The 19259-nt window shown below is 33.4% G+C and overlaps 1 protein-coding gene across 2 annotated transcripts in view; it reads left to right on the top strand.

Moving 5' to 3' along the window:
- LOC106117265 (beta-1,4-glucuronyltransferase 1) overlaps window positions 1-13137 on the top strand; it is a 60017-nt gene extending 46880 nt beyond the window's left edge. For both annotated transcript variants that reach the window (XM_013311483.1, XM_013311484.1), the window contains exons 3-7: window positions 3562-3721; window positions 4082-4387; window positions 6969-7101; window positions 9301-9434; window positions 10285-13137. In XM_013311483.1, the coding sequence (XP_013166937.1) occupies window positions 3562-3721; window positions 4082-4387; window positions 6969-7101; window positions 9301-9434; window positions 10285-10482 (931 nt within the window). In that variant the 3' untranslated portion in view covers window positions 10483-13137. The remainder of the gene's footprint in view (window positions 1-3561; window positions 3722-4081; window positions 4388-6968; window positions 7102-9300; window positions 9435-10284) is intronic.
- Window positions 13138-19259: the final 6122 nt, after the last annotated feature.

Here is a 19259-nt window from a genome sequence, read left to right as displayed (position 1 = left end):
ACAATTCACTCATTCAGTTTTATTTAAATCGAAAGAAATATCTATTGCATGTAAATTAATAATGTAAAAAAACCTTTTAACATTTGTTTTACCAAAAAAGTGAGTTTGACAAAATCCCATCTTAAAATTGCGTAATTAGGTAATCTGATAGCGAAAAAAAATGAATCTAAGTGGATATATACCTACGTATTATGTTAAAATATAAAAATATATATGTTGGTATAACAAATTACACTCTCTAATTACTTAAGTACAACATAATATGCAGTTGGAATGTTTGCACCTGCACAAAGCAATGTAAAATTGTGCAAGTAGTGTTGTACTCGCCACCAACTACAGTATTTAATATTGAATAAACAAATGAGAACTGAAAAAGTTTGTATGTGTATCTGTATTACACTTTTTGGTTACAAAAAAATTTAAATAATTTTTTTAATATGCGTACTAAGATATACGAACAAAACTATACATAAAAATAAAGCTTTTAATTCAGACAATTAGATGGACACAATAAGCAATTAGTAATGCATTGAATACACACAAGCTTTCAAATTTAATCATTTCTTCATGTCAGTGCAATATGACTAAACATCGATCAATCGATTCCTACGGGGACGTCACTAGAGCACTAAGCTCGCCGAGGGCTCGACCCTTTACAAACACGTCTAGCCTTGTGTTGACTTTACAATCGATCTCACGGCACCACGCGAGCAACGCACGCCCGACGACCGACGCCCGTGTGAACCTGCTCTGATTGACCTCTCATAACTTTACGTTATGCGACTTTTGTTTTAACTAGCAATTAAAAGTAAAAACGGTCAAGTGCAAGCCATTTAATTGGTCGAGGTTTTACGTAATCGGAATGTCTCACATTTTTGTATTTAATTTTTTTGATATTTGTAATTTTTTTTTATTAAAAAACATTTTTTTTTACAAAGAATTACTAAAATACTTAAATGAGCCTTAATTTGCAACGTATATGTGGAAGACAAATAGAACGCCTTAATCTTTTCCTTTTTTTTATATCTTATCTGCAGATGTCTGAATGCATTGCTATTTAATTCTGTTCTGTGTTTGCGTTGAGTGCTCGTTAACATCAGTTAATATTCACATAGCAACAAAACAATTGCATAGTAACAATGAGGAAAGCATAGTGAGGGTGCGGCGATAGAGTGAGGCTCACAGAGGTGTGGAATATTGATCTAACTCCGACACCCTCCAAACCGGCTCGACGTGAGTGTCTGCAAACAATTGAATACTTACACTGAACGCTACCAAATCTATATATAATATAATAGAAAGTCGTGTTAGTTACACTCAAGAGCTGCTTTACCGATATGGCTGAAAATTGGTGAGGAGGTAGCTTAGAGCCCGGAGACGGACATAGGATACTATTTATTCATTTCTTTTTTCGAATATAAATTCGAAAGAAGAGAAGAAGCAGCTCTTCAAGGCCTATGCCTTGAAGAGCTGGCAACGATTTTCATAAAATTTAGTATATATAGGGTGTTTCGGGGGCGATAAATCGATCTAGCTAGGAATCATTTTTAGAAAATGTCATTTTATTCGTGTTTTATCGATAATCAACTTAACATAAACCTAACTTTTTCTATCGGTAAGATCGAAAATTATTCATATTTCATCATTTTATTAGTAATTCGTACTTAAATATAATTTCCAAAAAATCACAATTTAAACAAAATACCGACAAAAGCTCAGACTTTTAAATATATACGACATAAAATAATATGCTAATGTATATTTTTTTGATACGCTTAATTTTATTATGCTTATTCAGACTTAAAGATTTGCAATTATTATGCGAAATAAGCATACATTTCAACTTCATAAAAACATGATTACTACAAAAGCAATTTCGTCATAATATGCTACTGTGTAAAAAGCAAATTCGACCGTACAAAAAAAAATTATAATGCAATTATTTCGTTTGCAATAAAATTGTAAAAGGTACCGCTAGTCGATCGGAACGTTTCTGGCCTCTTTTAAACAGACGTCGGGCGCCGAAACATAAAGTGGAGCGTGAAGAGCATCGCTAACAGAAACGTAAAGTGAACTGTGAAATTCATGACCCCAAAACATACGCGCACCTATACCTCCTTTGTTAACCAGCCAGTTGCTAGGGACCCATTTTTATAAAACAAACACTTGTCTACACTAAACCAGAGATTCCCAAACATTTCTTTAGTAGCGCTCTTTCGAAATTTCACTTTTATACCACATGCTCCTGCATTTGTTATTTAATATGTGATTCATCAATTTAATATCTCTCCTCGTACATCAGTGGCAGGTTCTTAATGAACCACTAAGGGTCTCTTTGGACCTGTACCCCGTACTTTGAGAATCACTGATCTAAACAAGGGCAATGTAAGGTGTCGCTTTCATTGTTTGTCGACCCCCAAACAGCATTATTAACAAGGAAGTTGTGTAAAGTATAATCTGTATTAGAATTAAAACGTACAAAGGAGGGAAATGTGATTTGAACTTTAAGTTTTTATTTTGTACAGCCTAATGCCCCCATCGTTATGGGTTTCTACTGTTGAAACATCCTGTACAAAATGTATGCTATCTCTACTTTTATAAAGAATATGAAAGTGATGGTACTGTATTTTTGAACACGTTATCGACAGTACAAAGTCACGGTAAAACATAAACTACGTAAGTTATATTAAAGATAAAACTTTAAGGAAGGGTACGGATTACATTTCCTGCTGTAGGCAAAGAGTTTTAACAATCATCCCTTCCTTTATTCCAAGGGAATAAAGCATCCCTTTATGAACATACGCTGATTAATTTACGCATATACTTCACATACATGCAAATAGAGGGAGATCTTATGTCAAGAATAAACTCCTACTAACTGTCGCCCGCGACCATCCATCCATCGAAACATTCGCATTTATAATACATATTAGTAAGAATAAAATTGCTCCTGTTAGGAAAAAACCGACACTGTGCCGGTGTACTGGCATAACACTAGCCTTACTCATATATCGACGTTTATGACCCCTCACTAATAATTCTGACACTTGACTTTGTAACGAAAGCGCGCAATTCGCGCCAAAGGATTCTAGCTAAGTTTATATATAAAATTCTCGTGTCACAATTTTCGTACCCATACTCCTCCGAAACGGCTTGACCGATTCTCATGAAATTTTGTGAGCATATGAAGTAGGTCTGAGAATCGGCCAACGTCTATTTTTAATACCGCGCGGACGGAGTCGCGGGCGACAGCTAGTAATGTCTAAAACTCCTTAGAATATTTATTTAAACACAAAAAACTGTCACTTAGCTTATTTTTTATAATAACAATTTGCAAAGAATATTACTCATTCGAGCAATAAATAAAGAAATCTGAGTAACAACAAAATAATCATTAATATAATGATGCGTGCTAGAATCACGTTATCGTCAACAGTATCTTATAAAGTTGTGCCGGAGACATAAACAACTTTGATCACGCAACACTGTTCCCGGAACATTGTATCAATTAACTAAGGTTATTTAATTGAGTTACAACTTAATATTACATTTTCCTTGCAGATGGATGGCACCAGTAAGTCTGGCAATACACGCGCCGGGCGCTGACTTAGCCCCCACCGTGGACAGCATCAGATATCTCCGTGATTGCCTCAACAACGATCTCATCAGACAATACGTCACTTTCCATGTATTCTTCTCTAACAAACATATACCTAGTAAGGTAAGTGATAAACATAACAGGTCTTCAAGATTCTAAAGTACTTCTTAAGAACTTTAGGATTTAGGTTTAGGCAGGAAGAATCGGTAGGACATGAAACCTTTCTATAAGCTTTTGTAAGAACACCGATAGGTTAAAAAGATCTTAGTTTTAATCATTTTTAGGATTCCGTACCTCGAAAGGAATAAAACGGAACCCTTATAGGATCACTTTGTTGTCCGTCCGTCTGTCTGTGAGGTTCCTTTTTTTATATTTAATTATCTAGAAGATTTTTTTCATCTGCGACACCAATGAAAAAAAACATATTGTAATGTCGAATCGTATTCTTAAGTACCTAAATAATTTTATTTATTTTCTTTCTAGATACCAGATCCAGAAACCTTCCTGTTGACTCCGTTCAATTGTACAAGTAAACCACCGTACAATGTAGATGCTTCATCTACGTATATGAAGTCAAAAAGCTTGCTATACCCAGTCAACGTGGCAAGGAACGTCGCTCGAGATTCTGCTTTAACACATTTTATACTTCCATCGGATATAGAGCTGTATCCTAGCCCGAATTTAATACCTCGCTTTTTGAACATGATCGCTAGAAACGAAAAGCCTCTAAACTCTACAAAGCCAAGAGTCTTCCCGATAAGTATTTTTGAAGTGGACGCTAAAGTACAAGTGAGTAATAGTATAATACTTTATTTTATTAGGCTTCTAAAATCAAAATTTCTCTAATATCGTCATCCCTGTCATTATCTTTGACAAAACATAGATATGTTTTAAACAGGAATTTAAGTATCGGAAACCCGCGGTTATTCAATTAACGGAGAGAGCTGTTTCTCAGGACCTTAATACGCATACTAATATTTATTTAAATTAGCAATCTCCTGCATTCTATTCAATAACGTTCATCTAGTACTTATCCTCAATAAACTCATAAAATACTGGTGCTTTTGGATCCAATTTATAAATGATTAAGTTCCTACCTAAATATTTATGAACCCTAAACCGATACTGGTATTAGCATTGTCTTCGTAAGGTTATCGCGCTATGTATGTAATGCAAGGATATTATGATATTTTACCCACAGATGCAAACTTTGAGTAGATCTTGACCAACCAAGACAGTGTCCTCGCAAGGCGATCGGCCTGGCCTTTCAGTACAATCAGCTGCATAAATATGTATACATTTACAAAGCTTAAAAAATATAATGCGCTTACAGTTTCAAAATGTATACCACGCGTACTTCCGTATGCTTTCGACTATGGTTACAATGAGGAATTCTTGCATACGTATTTTTAAAATGGAAGATCCATACACGTTTGTGAGGTATGAAAAGTATACATATTTATGCAGCTGACTGTACCCCATTGCTGTTGCAAATACTTGGCCGATGTTAATTAATTCACTTCCGGTGATTAGCTTTAGTTGTTTATCCACTCTACCATTATATTGCGTAGCTTTTAATTTACTGCGATTACAAGCGTGTAAAATTTTAAGACGAATAAAATCTATAATAAGGAAATATCAGTTTATTAAATATTCGCAATTACGATCACCTTTATAAAGCGACTAAGTTTCTTTTATTTTATATTTCATTTAATACACATGTAACTAATATTATCTTTACATCCGCTGTGACAAACGCAATATAAAATAAAACAATTTTATTATCAACACGTTACTATTGCACAATTTTTTGCTATGTTTAAATACAAGGTTACTATTTGTGATAAAACATCGTAACCGTAAAATAACTTTTTTTTATATCATAAGGTGGCAAACGAGTGGTGATATAAGCAAAAAAGTAATGAGATTGAATGTGGATGGCTACAAGGGTAGAGGAAGACCAAAAAAAGTATGGAATGATTGTGTGAAAGAGGATATGCGTAAGAAGGGGGTAGACTCGGATATGACGGCTGATAGAGATGTATGGAGGAGTAGTACATGCTGTGCCGACCCTCGATAGGGATAAGGGCAGGTGATGATGAAGGTGGCAAACGAGCGAGCGGCCACCTGAAAACGCTGAAATAGCATAGTTACCGTTGTCCATAGACACACAATTGCATATGCGTTGCCTTTAATCGACGGAGAGGATGCACAGAATGAAAATATCTTCTCTTTCCATGCATCCTCTCATCCGGAAAGTCAACTTCCACTTCCCATTCTTTCCTTATAAGAAAAGGGTGGGAAGGGAAGACTAAATTAGGCCTCCGGGACGCAAGTCTGCCCAAAATTCTTGATACTTGATATAAGTACTACATAGCGCACCCAAAGCAAGTGTTTTTTATTCTTCCAAATGTCACCTTAACTCCTCCGGTCAACACATTGTAATATACAAGGTGACCTAAACGATATTTATAATTATACTATAATGTTTATCATGTAGGTAATAACAACCTAAAGCTAAAAAAAAATATTAAACGACCTTGCCTTATAATAGTAAAAATTAGCTTACACACGCGTAATTCTCATTTTTGTAATGACCCGATATTCCCAAATGCCCTAATAACGGAATATTTAATGTTATGAATTCGTCTAAACTTATTTTTAATTAACTTTTATCGTAGTACATCAAATGTATGACTAAAAAAATAGTTTTCGAATTTTTAAATGAATAAAAGTAATATGAAACATCTAAAGTAGAAAGAAGATTTTATAATAACTAAAAAACCGAAAAAGTATGTCAAAAAGGTAATATTTAGAATGAAATAAAAAGGTTACGCGTTAAATATGTTAACACAACTATACAAATGTTCGCTATGTAATTGAAATATTGATTAAACAATTTCCTATTCCGAGTGTTGCGACCTGATAAAATGGTCAGTGAACGATTTTAACCTAATTAACTGGCATTGCGACCTACATGGAGCTCGGTCTCTGCAGAAATCTGATCACGATGACGCCCACTCGTTATTTGAACATTTGAGAAATTATTTCAACGTAGAAAAATTACTTAATTATGTACTGGCTAATATAATTATAATCGCATTAAATAAGATTTTCAGTGTCCATTGCTGAAACATATAATTAGCTACTAGCTGTCGCCCGCGACTCTGTTCGCGATAAAAATAAATTAATGAGTAGTCTGTGTGTAGTCTTCCAGGCTATGTTCTATATCTTTGCCAAACTTCAGCGAGATACATGCAGCCGTTCTGGAGATACCTTCTAACATACATCCATCCATCCATACATTATAATATTATCTAATTAATTTATTATTATCTACTTTATACCTTCATTGTGTAATTTTTTGTAGGTGCCGTCTACTAAAACGGAGCTGCAGGCGATGTTGATAAAGAAAACGGCCATCCCCTTCCACAAATACGTGTGTCCGAACTGCCACAATATACCACAGGGACAGCAGTGGATGAATGCAGCCGAAACTAGCCGTAAGTAAAGATAATAAAATTTCACTTAAACCCAGAGATAAAATATAGGTGGACAGCAGTATTATTTTATTATTTCAAACGAATAACTGTCTCACTCTTTCTCGTGTTATCTATATCTGTCTTCTCTGTCATGTAACGATATTTACGTTAACGTAACGCTAGTTTCTTGAATACCAAGGTCATTCAAAGACGAAATGCTACGTGTGATCATGTTTTCTAATTGCCTCTAATTGTCTAGAAAATAGTTTTCTTTATCAGCCTATGTTCTGACCATTAAGCCATTCGTTGGTAGAGTCGTCAAGGCTCCTATAGGCCGTCGACCTAACGTAATGACCATCATTTACTAACGAGAAGCCGGAACATAACTTAATGACTAACAAAGCACGGACTAGCTCGGAATACATATAGTAAATCTATACAAACGCGGAGATAGGTTTTACTTAAGATATGTCAATAGTAATCAATGCATAAATTACTTTTTTCTGTAAAGGGTTCAAAGAGTTTTTTAACTACACAATCTAGTCTATTTTAGACTTCAATAAAGACTGTATTACCCCAAAAAAATATAGTTAGATACTGTTTAGTTAAACACGTATTTAAACCGTTTGAACGCTGATGAAGGATATAATGGACGTCAAATTGGTTATATGTTTCACCATAAATATGCATAGCCACATTAATTTCGGTAAAAGTAGTTCATTACTAGCTGTCGCCCGCGATTTCGTCCGTGGGGAATTAAAAAAAAACTAAAGATCGCAGCGTAATGTTATATAACCTAAATCCTTCCTCTATAAATGGACTATCTAACAAAATAAAAGAAATTTAGTTAGAAAGTAGTTCCTGATATTAGCGCGTTTAAACAAACTAACTCTTCTCCTTTATAATATTAGTATAGATTGGTCAATAGTCTTAATTTGTCGGAAATCCGCACCTTGCGTTGTAGCCACGGTATTAAAACTTTGACTTATGCTTACGATAAAAATTAAATTAAATTAAGTATTTCATATAATGTCTAGTTTTCAGAGTAAGGTCTAGATGTAAGGTCTTATTATCTCGGAATGATATACTAGGTTTTGAATCTAAAACTGAAAATCTTTAAAGTATTATACGATTTTGAAATTTTAAATTATTTTTAAATGTATCAACAAGAAATTAATTTCTCGGTAATTTTATAAATGTTATTATAATTACTAAGAAATTATGTCAATTATCGTATAAAGTTTCAAAATTAACGTATTCGATTGTTACATTTACTTGCTTACTTTGTATGTTATTATGTTACACAAACATTTTAATTGCATGATGCGAATGGTTTTATAGCTTTCCTGCACAATTCACATTTATATATACAACATAAAGATTTTAATGCCCAATTTAAGATAAGAAATTGCGATATATAATTTCTTTAATTTTTTTATTAATACTTTTATTACTTTATGTTTTAGTATTTAAAAGCAAATCTGATTGAGAAAAACATCAACTTTGAAATTAAAAAGTTATAAAATCTTTTTACATATCTTTGTGTTTGCCAAAATTTGCCAACGTTTGCCAATCTTTGGCCAAGTCATGCCAAATAAATAGTCATGTAATTCTAGTTACAAACGACGGTAATACGTCATGTAACTCCATTCGCTTTAACATACGTAGAGTTATTTTACAGCACCGTTGTCCATCATTGTTAATACCTAGCAATAAGTCTGAAGCAGTAATTAATCTCGTGTATCGTCGTGAGCTATTTATGCTAGCTGGAGCGAACCGTGGCCGTCGTATGGGGCATTCTAATTGCGTATTATGGTTCAATGACCTACCCCGCTGCTCGACTCACGTTCGGCGTAAAATTTTACGCCAATTCGCCAAGTCTCCGCAAACTCGAGTGCAGTCTTGACTTCCTATGCTAATTAGATCACGCCTTCGCTTCGTTATCGTTAGAATGCGAGCTAATCCATTGTAGCTTTTGTTTCTATTTAATTTTTTTTTTAATATGTCGCCTATATAATTAAAAAAAAATTTAGTACCCATGCGTAACCACTGAATAGATAAAAAAACATTGATAGGGTCACAGGTCAGAAAAAAAGTTAATCTTATTTTGATAATTTAGATTCAGACTATTGTCATTAATAGTTTGGTATTACATCTAATGTCAGGTTTGGATAGTAAAAGATATAAAATTAATATTAAAAGCGTGTCCTGATTTTTCAGAAATGGACGTCTTCCACGTTGGCAAGAGACGCGGCAAATACGTCCATTGGGAGCCGATCTTCATCGGCACTCACCAGGATCCCTACTACGACGAGCGGCTCAGCTGGGAGGGAAAGAAAGACAAAATGACTCAGGTAAAGACTCAACTTTAATACAATGTTTAATTTGTTAATGTTTGCCAACAGTCTGCGTTAACACAGTGTGCTTGATAACGTATTTTATCAAGCTTTACTAAGTCATTTTTTCATGATTAGCTTTTTCAATGCACTGTCAATATAAGGAATTGAATACATTTAGAAAATATTGACCAGAGATTACTTATAATAACTTTATCGTTGACATAATATTTGTAGGTTCTCTTACAAATACTAATCAGTTCTGAGGCGGGTATTTGTAGATATAATTCGTCCTTAAGATCCATAAATTAGAAAGGCAATGAAACATACAACTCGACGTGAACAAACCTCAGTGAATGCGTTCAAATGCCTCGAATATGCAGATTTTGCTGTTGGATTTAACCGTTACCAGTCGTGTTTAATTCCTATACTCTTAAATTCATGAGCACGTGCTGTGAATTGAATTTGCAACGCTGCAAATTTACACAGACACGCACAAACGCAGAGCTTTATTGTGGGAACGCCGTTAAGTATAGTGCCATTCAAACTTTATGGCGGCCCGAACTGCTGCAAGCACAATTAAGTGTCGGCGGGACGTAAAAGGATGCGGCGCACACAAGTGCCCGCGCTTTCCTTAAACAATAGTAGGTTCATTTTGAGAAATTCGCTCGCTAACCATGAACCGCTATTACGTTTGTATCCTATAATAATCGTACAACTTTCATTATGTTACCTATAACATTTTATACGGGTGAACTTTTTTTTATTCTGTCATGTAACATAAAAGTGTTAGCTATCATCGCAGCTAAAGGTATATGCGACGTTTTTCTTAAAGGTAACATATTAATAATTTATATGTCTTTTCCAGGGTTATATCCTCTGCGTAAAGGATTACGACTTCATGATACTGAACAACGCTTTCCTCATCCACAAGCCAGGCATTAAGCATTATGCCAAGAATCCTAAGCGAGACGCTATCGCCGGCCGTCAGTCGAGCTTCGTTAAAAACGTCATCATGCCTGAACTCAAAAAACTCTACGGTGTGAGAAATGGCTGCGCTTTGTGATCTATATATAGATTAAAAATAACGCACAAAAAAATTACTCTGTATACAATATGACTTATCATATTGACGTGAATACGTGTATAGTACGGCAAACTTACTTGGCGCGGTGAGAGGCGCTGCTATCGCATATTGTTCTGTCAAAAATATTTATAGCCAAACAAGGATATCTGAGCCTGTGAGAGAGTCGCTGGTGTTAGCTCTGTTAAAAAAAATATATAAAACCTAATTAGGAATAGAAAATGACAAAAAGTGACATGACAGCAAGGCTACGAAAAGTATCTTGTCACTTTTTTGGATATTGACTGGGGAGCGTTAGTGGGCTATCATAATTAAGTTTGACTTATTCCTACCGAGACAGATATCCTTGTCGATTTATACAGTCCAAAAAAAACACCTTGTTGCTCTTTTTTGATATTGGCAGGGGGTCCTTGTGGGCTATAGCAACGTTGTTTTACTTATGTCCGCCGGGTCATATAAGTATGTCGACTTTTGCCCTGGTTAAAAAAAAACTAAACGAAACGAAACATATCATGTTAAAATTAAGACGTATTTGCTTACTTCTATACCCGATAGCATTTAATCTATTAGATTTTGTACTCATTATATCTTGCAGACATATACTCGATAAGTGCCTAATTAATGACAATTTAATCGACCAATATTGACTTCCTGATTCATATTCGTCTTTATCTAAATACCGTTACATAATCTGTCCAAATTGATAGTTTAAGGAATAAACATCTCAAAATTATGTCACATTTCGTTAAATAAATACTAGTTAATGACGTAGAAGACGAAAATAGAACGATTAAAGGTAAATAAGACGTAAATTGCTAAAGTTGAGTTTTTATACTAATTTAATATAATACACCAAATAAATCAATGAACAAAACCTTTCTCCAATATTAGAATACATTTATGTTAAACGGCGAAGTAACAGTCGTGAGAATTTAATATATTTCGTATTAGAAATAAATAATTTCTTATTTTAAATGTAAAAAAAAACAGTTTGTTTCCTTGTAAATATTTTGATTTTAATGGTTTCAATTAAGAAGGTACTTGACTAATTTTATTTAAGTACTTCTTAATAAAAGCTGTTTGCTGGCTTTAACAAGTCAACGCGGGGGTCTCCAATCTTTGGCCGCAATAATAGCGGCCTGTCCTGTCTTCGCACAGTTGACCGCTTTTTTCATAACATTTTATAGCGAATTTTAATTAAACTTGCAACAAACTCAGGGACAACTAAGTTGTGTAATGTTAAAATAATTTTGATAATTTCAATTCGCTTCCTTACTATTTTTTGTTTAATCATTTACAAACATATGAAAGTTTCTTCTTTGTATTTTTTTTTAATTAAAATGTAAAAGAATGTCAAATATTTTTTTTTATTTTGTGTAAAAATAGTTTGGAGACCCTTTGTAATCAATTTTAAATTTGTAAGATTTATTTAGAATAATATTTGATTTACTCAGAAAGCGTTTAGATGATTTCAAATCATTTCAAAGTTTCGAATGTAATTTGAATGTAAATTGACATTTTATATGGTGAGCACTGACAGGTGACAACTCTAGAATATGCTACAGTTACGTTCCGTTTCACTTACAGTATTAAAAAAATAATAGTGTACAGTTAACATTGTACTGAATATTTGGTAATTTATCCATAGTAATTGCCGTCGTGTGTGTAGTTTCAAGATGTAAACGTATTATTTTTAAAATAAATAATATTAACAGAATTTGCGTTTTGAGTTATCTGTTAGATTCTACTGCCAAAATAATAGAAAAACATATCTCTCTTATACATCATGAAAAAGCTGTAATAACAATACTCTAATTATTCCGAAGGTCTGAATTGCTCATCATATAATCTGAGATTAATAATTATGTAATAGTTGGTTTCTGAGACCAAACTCTGTATAAAATATATCTTCATCCCGGTCATTATTTTAAACGGAGATTTCGGTCTCAGAAGCACACTGTTAGTTATGTAACGTGTTTCAGAATGGTTTATAGCCTTTGTTCTATTTTGCATTTTGCCTGCACAATATATCATATTGCCTTAACCATAACGGTTTATAATCGATTAATATAACGTCTCTATATTTTAGTTGTAAGTTAATTTTTTAAAATCTTGCTGTAATTATAACGAATTGTATTAATATATTGAAATATTTTGAGAAAGCGAATTTTCAAAATTTTTTATATTCGAGCTAAGCTATTTGTATCCAGCCTAATTAGTTAGAATGTGACTTAAGTTATGTGATAAGTGATGATGTTTACAGTGATAGTAATAAAAGTGTTTAAGCTCACCACGTTCATTACTTTAAGTTTATTTTAAGTTATTGTAAAGTTAGATTTTTTTTCTTTTAGAAACTTTGACGTTAAACTTTTGCGAATATAAGTAATATTATTTTTAGTTTATTTTAGCTTTAAAATGGGGTTTTTTTGGTTATGGTGTACGCATGTGGTGAGTTTTCACTTTTGGCATCAAGTGCCCTTTAGTTTTAAAACGCAATACCTATTGAAAAGTCTCTTAATGTGATCATTTACGAAAAATGTATTTATCAACATGTAATATTGTGCTAAGTATTTTATCTTTTATGTCAAATTTTCATACGAATATACAGCTGTAATCTGAATTAAATATGAAATTCAATTTGTTTATTTTATTTATCTTTACCTTAGAAAATTTATTTGTAAATTCGTCTTTCGCCATCTTTGGCCCTTCATCAGAGTGAGTGGAACTGGTGTTGAAGGCCACCGGACGGATACGTGAGTGTTTTAGCCGTTTTTTTATAACTTTATCATAATGTCTCACGAAAGATTGAATTCGTTATTACAAAATGTTTTGGTAAGATAAAAATAGACCTTGAATCTAAGGCTAGTAAACAAACCAACAACAAAAAAGGAATGGAAAGGGTAAAACATATTCGAAGGGGTATGAGATAAAATCAATAGTAAGAGGAAGATTATCTATCTAGGAAGATAATCTGGCACAACACTAGCCTTACTAAAGTCTTGATGCTTATGTCCCATCACTATTGATTCTGGCACTGGAATTTGTAACGAAAGCACGTCATTCACGCGCCAGGTTCTAACTAAAATGTCTAAAAGTTCATAAGAAAAATTTAGCCATCTTAAAACAACTAAATTTTTATTGAGACACAAAGGAGTTTACTTATTAAATATACATGAAAACAGACACACTTCAAGAGTTATTAAAACACTAAATGATTGTATACAATCAGCACAAGATCGTCTGTACCCAGGACGAGGTCCCGGTGGGTAATGTGTGTCAGGAGGTCGATTTAAGTCTCTGTATCTAGCAAACTCATCATATGTTTCGATACGACTTCTCCTTTCAATAGGAACTTCGTTCTGAGTATCAGTTTGAGCTCCGGAGTTCTCAGTTTGAGTTTCAAAGTTCTCAGTTGACACATTTTTAGTTTGTGTTTCAGTGTTTTGTTCAACTTCATTCTCATTTTTTGAGTCCGGCCCTCCGTCGTGACCATTTGAGTAATATCTTATAATAATCCCTTCTTGATTTATTGTTTGTAAATATTCAACATTAGTAAAATATATTTTGCGATATAAGTTTACATAGATCGATGAATCGATGTTGTTTTGTGTCACGATATGTTTCACTTCATTCAATATTAACTTGTTAAAAGTTCGTAAAGATAAAATTAAAATGAAACAGGTTAATGACGGGAATAATATTTCATTCATTGTTTACGAAAACAACCAAACGTCACTTTTACCTGGCAACTATGACATGATAGATTAAATAGCATGTTCTTATTATCAAAAAGATCCATTTTAAAGTATTAAATTAATTTCGATGGAATTTTGACGACAATAATTAGACGGCCGGGCCTTTAGTGGACTCCCTGAGATACACGGCCTGACTGGGAAAAAACATCGTGAATGTCAGATCTAAAATATAGTAAGAAGATAGATAGATATTTGTTACAAGGTATCTCCAGAATGGCTACATGGATTTCGTTGAAATTTGGCATAGATATAAAACATAGTCTGGACCACCCAGGCCACTAATTAATTTTTTTTTTTTTTACTTAAATTTCATAAAACTTAAAGATACTCAAACCTTGCTAGATGAGTAAGCAACACCTTGTACCTTGTTCCTGGCATTCAATAACAAGCCACATCATACCTTTAACAAATGTTTCCTTGTTCTACGGTATTTTATTACAATGTGTCATAAAGGGAAGGAAACTCTATATTTGATTTGTGTCATGATTTTATAATAGAATTATTTGTAAATCATCAAGAAAATATTTATAAGTCGATGATAATTTTGATATTTAAACGATGAGTTTTAGTATTTACTATGAAAGGATACCGGATGTTCAACTGTATAGAATCATAATTTTTCTAATTAAAAATAAAACTCAATCTTCAGCATAGATGTAAACAACAGGTGTCTTTTAAGTAATAAAATTGTAAAAAAAACGATCATTTAACTTAACTATCATAAAATATTGTAAAAAAACAAGGATTCTCTTCATGCCGCGGACGAGAGCGAAAGCGTGCCCGTGATCCCGTCCCGATGCGTTGGAGGAACAGAGAGGTTTAGTGGGTATGCCTCCGCTATGGAGGAGAATCCCACATAACTACCGCGTCCCCCCCGGGGCGCGGAGTATGCATAAAGCATTCCTCTCTGGAAAAAAAAGGATTCTCTTTATAGATTTCTTATCAAATCTGAGAAATAGGGGACATCCCTTGCAATCTACAAACTCTTTCGTCTTTGTCTCCATCATACTAAAATCTTAACTTTTATCAAAAATATGTCACAGAGAAGTTGTCTTAAAGTATTACAGCCTATAGCGAATGAATCAACAGAATGTGAAATCCCAAAATATGCAAAATGGCGGCAGGTGTCGGGCATGAATACGAATCAGTTAGCGGGCCGAGATAAGGAAGCTGATCTCTAGTGTGTACGTGTTTTGAAATTCAAGATTCTGGCAACGGTTTTCCCCATTCGGATCAATGTGTGATGACCAATTTTCCATAAATTGTTGGCAGAATTTTTGAATATACTTTGATATCAGCATGTTCATTCAATTTTATTATTCAGCACATCGTCAAGTTAAGCGTTTATCGTTTATCGTAAGGAAAATTGATTTTTATACTGTCCTTAAGGCATTGTAATTCACTCAAAGTTAACACAATGAGCTACCGTACTGAAGGGTCGAGTTACCAGTGAATATATAAAATACTGTAAAAATTCTTCCGCAAACAAATTTATTTCAGAAATTGCTGCAATTTTTTAGCAGGCGGATATGTTTTATTCTTAAATATTGAATTCCTTTTATATTAAATCGCAATTTCAAACTGGATTTTCCCCAATTTTCTATTATTCGACACCGAAACAATAAATAGGTGCAGGTGACGATCATGCACATTTTTTTCCACATAATCATGGTTCAACAGACAAAGACAGGCATAGCATGAGAGATTAAAATGTGGCCTCTCCCAAAAATCTCCATAAATAATGCTCCCCTACACCTTTTAGACAATAGGTTTGTACGACCTTGAACAGATCGACCGTCTTTTTGTGGGAGGTCTAATTACGTGAAACCGTACGTGGCCGCCATTATAAAACCTTTGGCCCATAAAAAACATTTCGATGAGTTATAACATTTAAAGAATGTTAATGTTAGGAATGAAATATAAAATCTCATAATGATAAAATGAGTTTCATAAAAAAAAACTTTAAATTAAGGAAAATCGAATAAAGAAAATGCCAATCGTATTTACTTATAATCAATAACGTGACTTTAAGGTTTATGTTATTTTGGCTGAAAATCAAACTTTAAAAGCGTAAAAATGTTTTTATTAAACAGTAAACTTGAATCATAAGGGATAATTTTTATCTTAACGTGTAGAATATTACAAGAGTTAAGGCCCTTACATAAGATCAAGGTCAAAGAAACAACAAATCTGGGATTAACAATGTACTATAAATCTAGTGAATCAGCTCTTGAACATCAGAATACTAAAAACACGTGTCTGGTCTAAATTGAATTTCTGCCAAAATCAATTATTCTATGACTAACACAATACAGCTTAAGAACTTACAATATTAGGGACACGTATCTCATAAATTATTGCAAATTAAGATCATTTCTGTACTAACAATAAGCACACGAAGCTCATAAACTTTAAGTTGTTCCATTGCATACACCACAACATAAGTTTTTTTTTATATCATAAGGTGGCAAACGAGCGAGCAGCCACCTAAAATCGCTGATATAGCGAAGTGACCGTTGCCCATAGATATACGCAATTGCATATGCGATGCCTATGAGGAGAGGATGCACAGAAAGAAAATATATTCCCTTTCCATGCATCCTCTCATCCGGAAAGTCCACTTCCACTTCCCATCCTTTCCTTAAGAAAAAAGGTGGGAAGGAAAAGAGGACTAAATTAGCCCTCCGGGACGCACACTCATCAGACGTAACGCGGAATTGCTTCCACTTGACGCATTTCTTCTGTGTGGTCGTGGTCTATCACCGGGTAAACTGGGCCAATTCGTGCGAAGATGTAAAACGGGCTCTACCATTGTTAAATCTTTCATAATCCTTATGATCATAATAAAAATCTTGACATAATCCTCTCACAACGATAGTCACTTATTGCATAATGTATTTCATGGACCAGAAAAGACTTAAAATGATGGGCATATAATGTGACATGTCGCAGCACTATAGATTCACAAGAACAGACGACATTACAATATTGTGATAGGTGAATTGATAGAGGTTGAAAGGTTTCAGAGAATGTTTGAAACAATCAATAGGAGAGACTAGAACTCAGCAGTGATTATCTATTGGGTAAAAAGAAGAAATTGTCAAAACAGAATCAACATCATGTTAAGATATCCTTTAGCCTTGATAGAACCATCACTACTTGTGAGGTAGGTCCATATTTAAATCGAAAATACGTTATAATCAATGTTAATACAGCGATGACTAATTAAATTGGCATTCTAAAAATGATCTAACGTAAGTTATGTCCAACATTTATAGCGTATTTATGTATTCCATACGTAAGAAGAGCCTGGTAGTCTTCATAATCATAAAAAAATGTTAATCCGGGTCATAAATATAATATACATAATTATATTTAAATTAATATAAAGAATTTTGCTAAATACCAATAACTACATGATAAAGAAATATATTATATTTTAATAAGTTTGTTAATCCCCTTATTATATATTATGCATTTTCAAGAATTTCCTCATTTAATTTTCAATAAGTAATTTATTTAGAAAATCAATATTTCCAGCCAATTAATATTTATTCTATAAATTTTTTTGGTAATCTACGATTCATGTATGTATGTATTTTTCCTATCTTTTTAGTAATGCCCAAAAATGGTAAATGATTTTCAAAATGGTGAGTAATTTTCCTCTGATATATTATGTTTAGGAGCGTCGGTGGCTCAGTGGTCAAGCACTTGACTTGCAATCTGCAGGCCCTGGGTTCTTATCCCGCCTTGTACCAATGTGTTTTTCGATTTCCGATTTACATATGTACATTTATCCGATGTTCTTACGGTGAAGGAAAACATCGTGATGCAACCTGCACATTTCTGAGAAGTAATTCAAAGATATGTGTGAAGTCAACCCGCACTTGGCCAGCGTGGTTGACTATGGCCTTATCACCCTTAACTTAAGGTAGGCTCCGAGCCCCTCGGTGGGGACGTATAGTGAGCTGATGAAGATGATATTACGTTTGCGTTATTAAATCCAGTATTAAGAAATTGTTGTATTTTATTATTATTTTAAATGCAAAAGGAAACAAGTTACTGATTTTCATACATCTAACAAACAATGCAAACTTTAAACAGCCTAATTGTAAGGTTATTTTTCTTATTGAAGAAATTAACAGAATCCGTAAATGTCAGGCATTTTAAAACAATAAATATTTAAAAGATGTGTTAGACGGCAAAGTTCGACTTCAAATATGTGAATAAACTTGACCAATAAATGTAAAGGTCAAGATCGACTCTAGACGTTTTGGTTCACGCTAAAACAAACGAACTATAGCAGGTAAGAGGTCGACATACAAGATCAAGACGCTTAAATAGTGATCTTTTCTCAGCAAAAAAATTATTAAAATTAAATAATACGAAAATTTTCTAGGTTCGATTTTCAGAATTTTATTGGTACTTAGGACGAACTTAAGTTAGGTTTAAGTTGTTCGTTTAGACATTTGATTGCGACTTTAATGCTTCTTTTAACAAATTAAAGAAATAGAAGTTGCATGGTGACGAGGTTAAATCATAAATTGCGAAAATTGGTTTATTGATATCTTGTTCGAAAATGTACTCGTTTTTCCCATACAAAGGACATCAACGCGCCAAAAATTGTCATAAACAAATTTTAACTTAAATGCCTTTAACTTACGATACTTCATATACTATTATTTGAAAGTATCCCTAGATCTTAATCTGTTGTTATATTGATAGTTAGTAATATTAATAAAAAATCTAAGTTCTAGTCATTAACAGGAAGCTGCCCTTAGCCTTGAAACTTTATAATTGTGTAGTGTAACATCATATTACCAGTGTTCATTTCAAGATCGCGTATCAAATGTCGCGAGAATACATCAGAATTCAATGTCACAATATTGGATCGCGGAATACGTGCGAACATGTGACGTCACAACGATGGAAGTTATATGAACAAGCTAATCTCGGATACTATTAATCGGATTAAAATAAATTTATGACTTTAAACCCACAAAT

Source organism: Papilio xuthus, unplaced genomic scaffold, assembly GCF_000836235.2.
Source record: "Papilio xuthus unplaced genomic scaffold, Pxut_1.1 DF827680.1, whole genome shotgun sequence".
NCBI lineage: Eukaryota > Metazoa > Arthropoda > Insecta > Lepidoptera > Papilionidae > Papilio > Papilio xuthus.
Note: the sequence above shows the minus strand (reverse complement) of the source record. Positions and strands in the feature narration are given on the sequence as shown.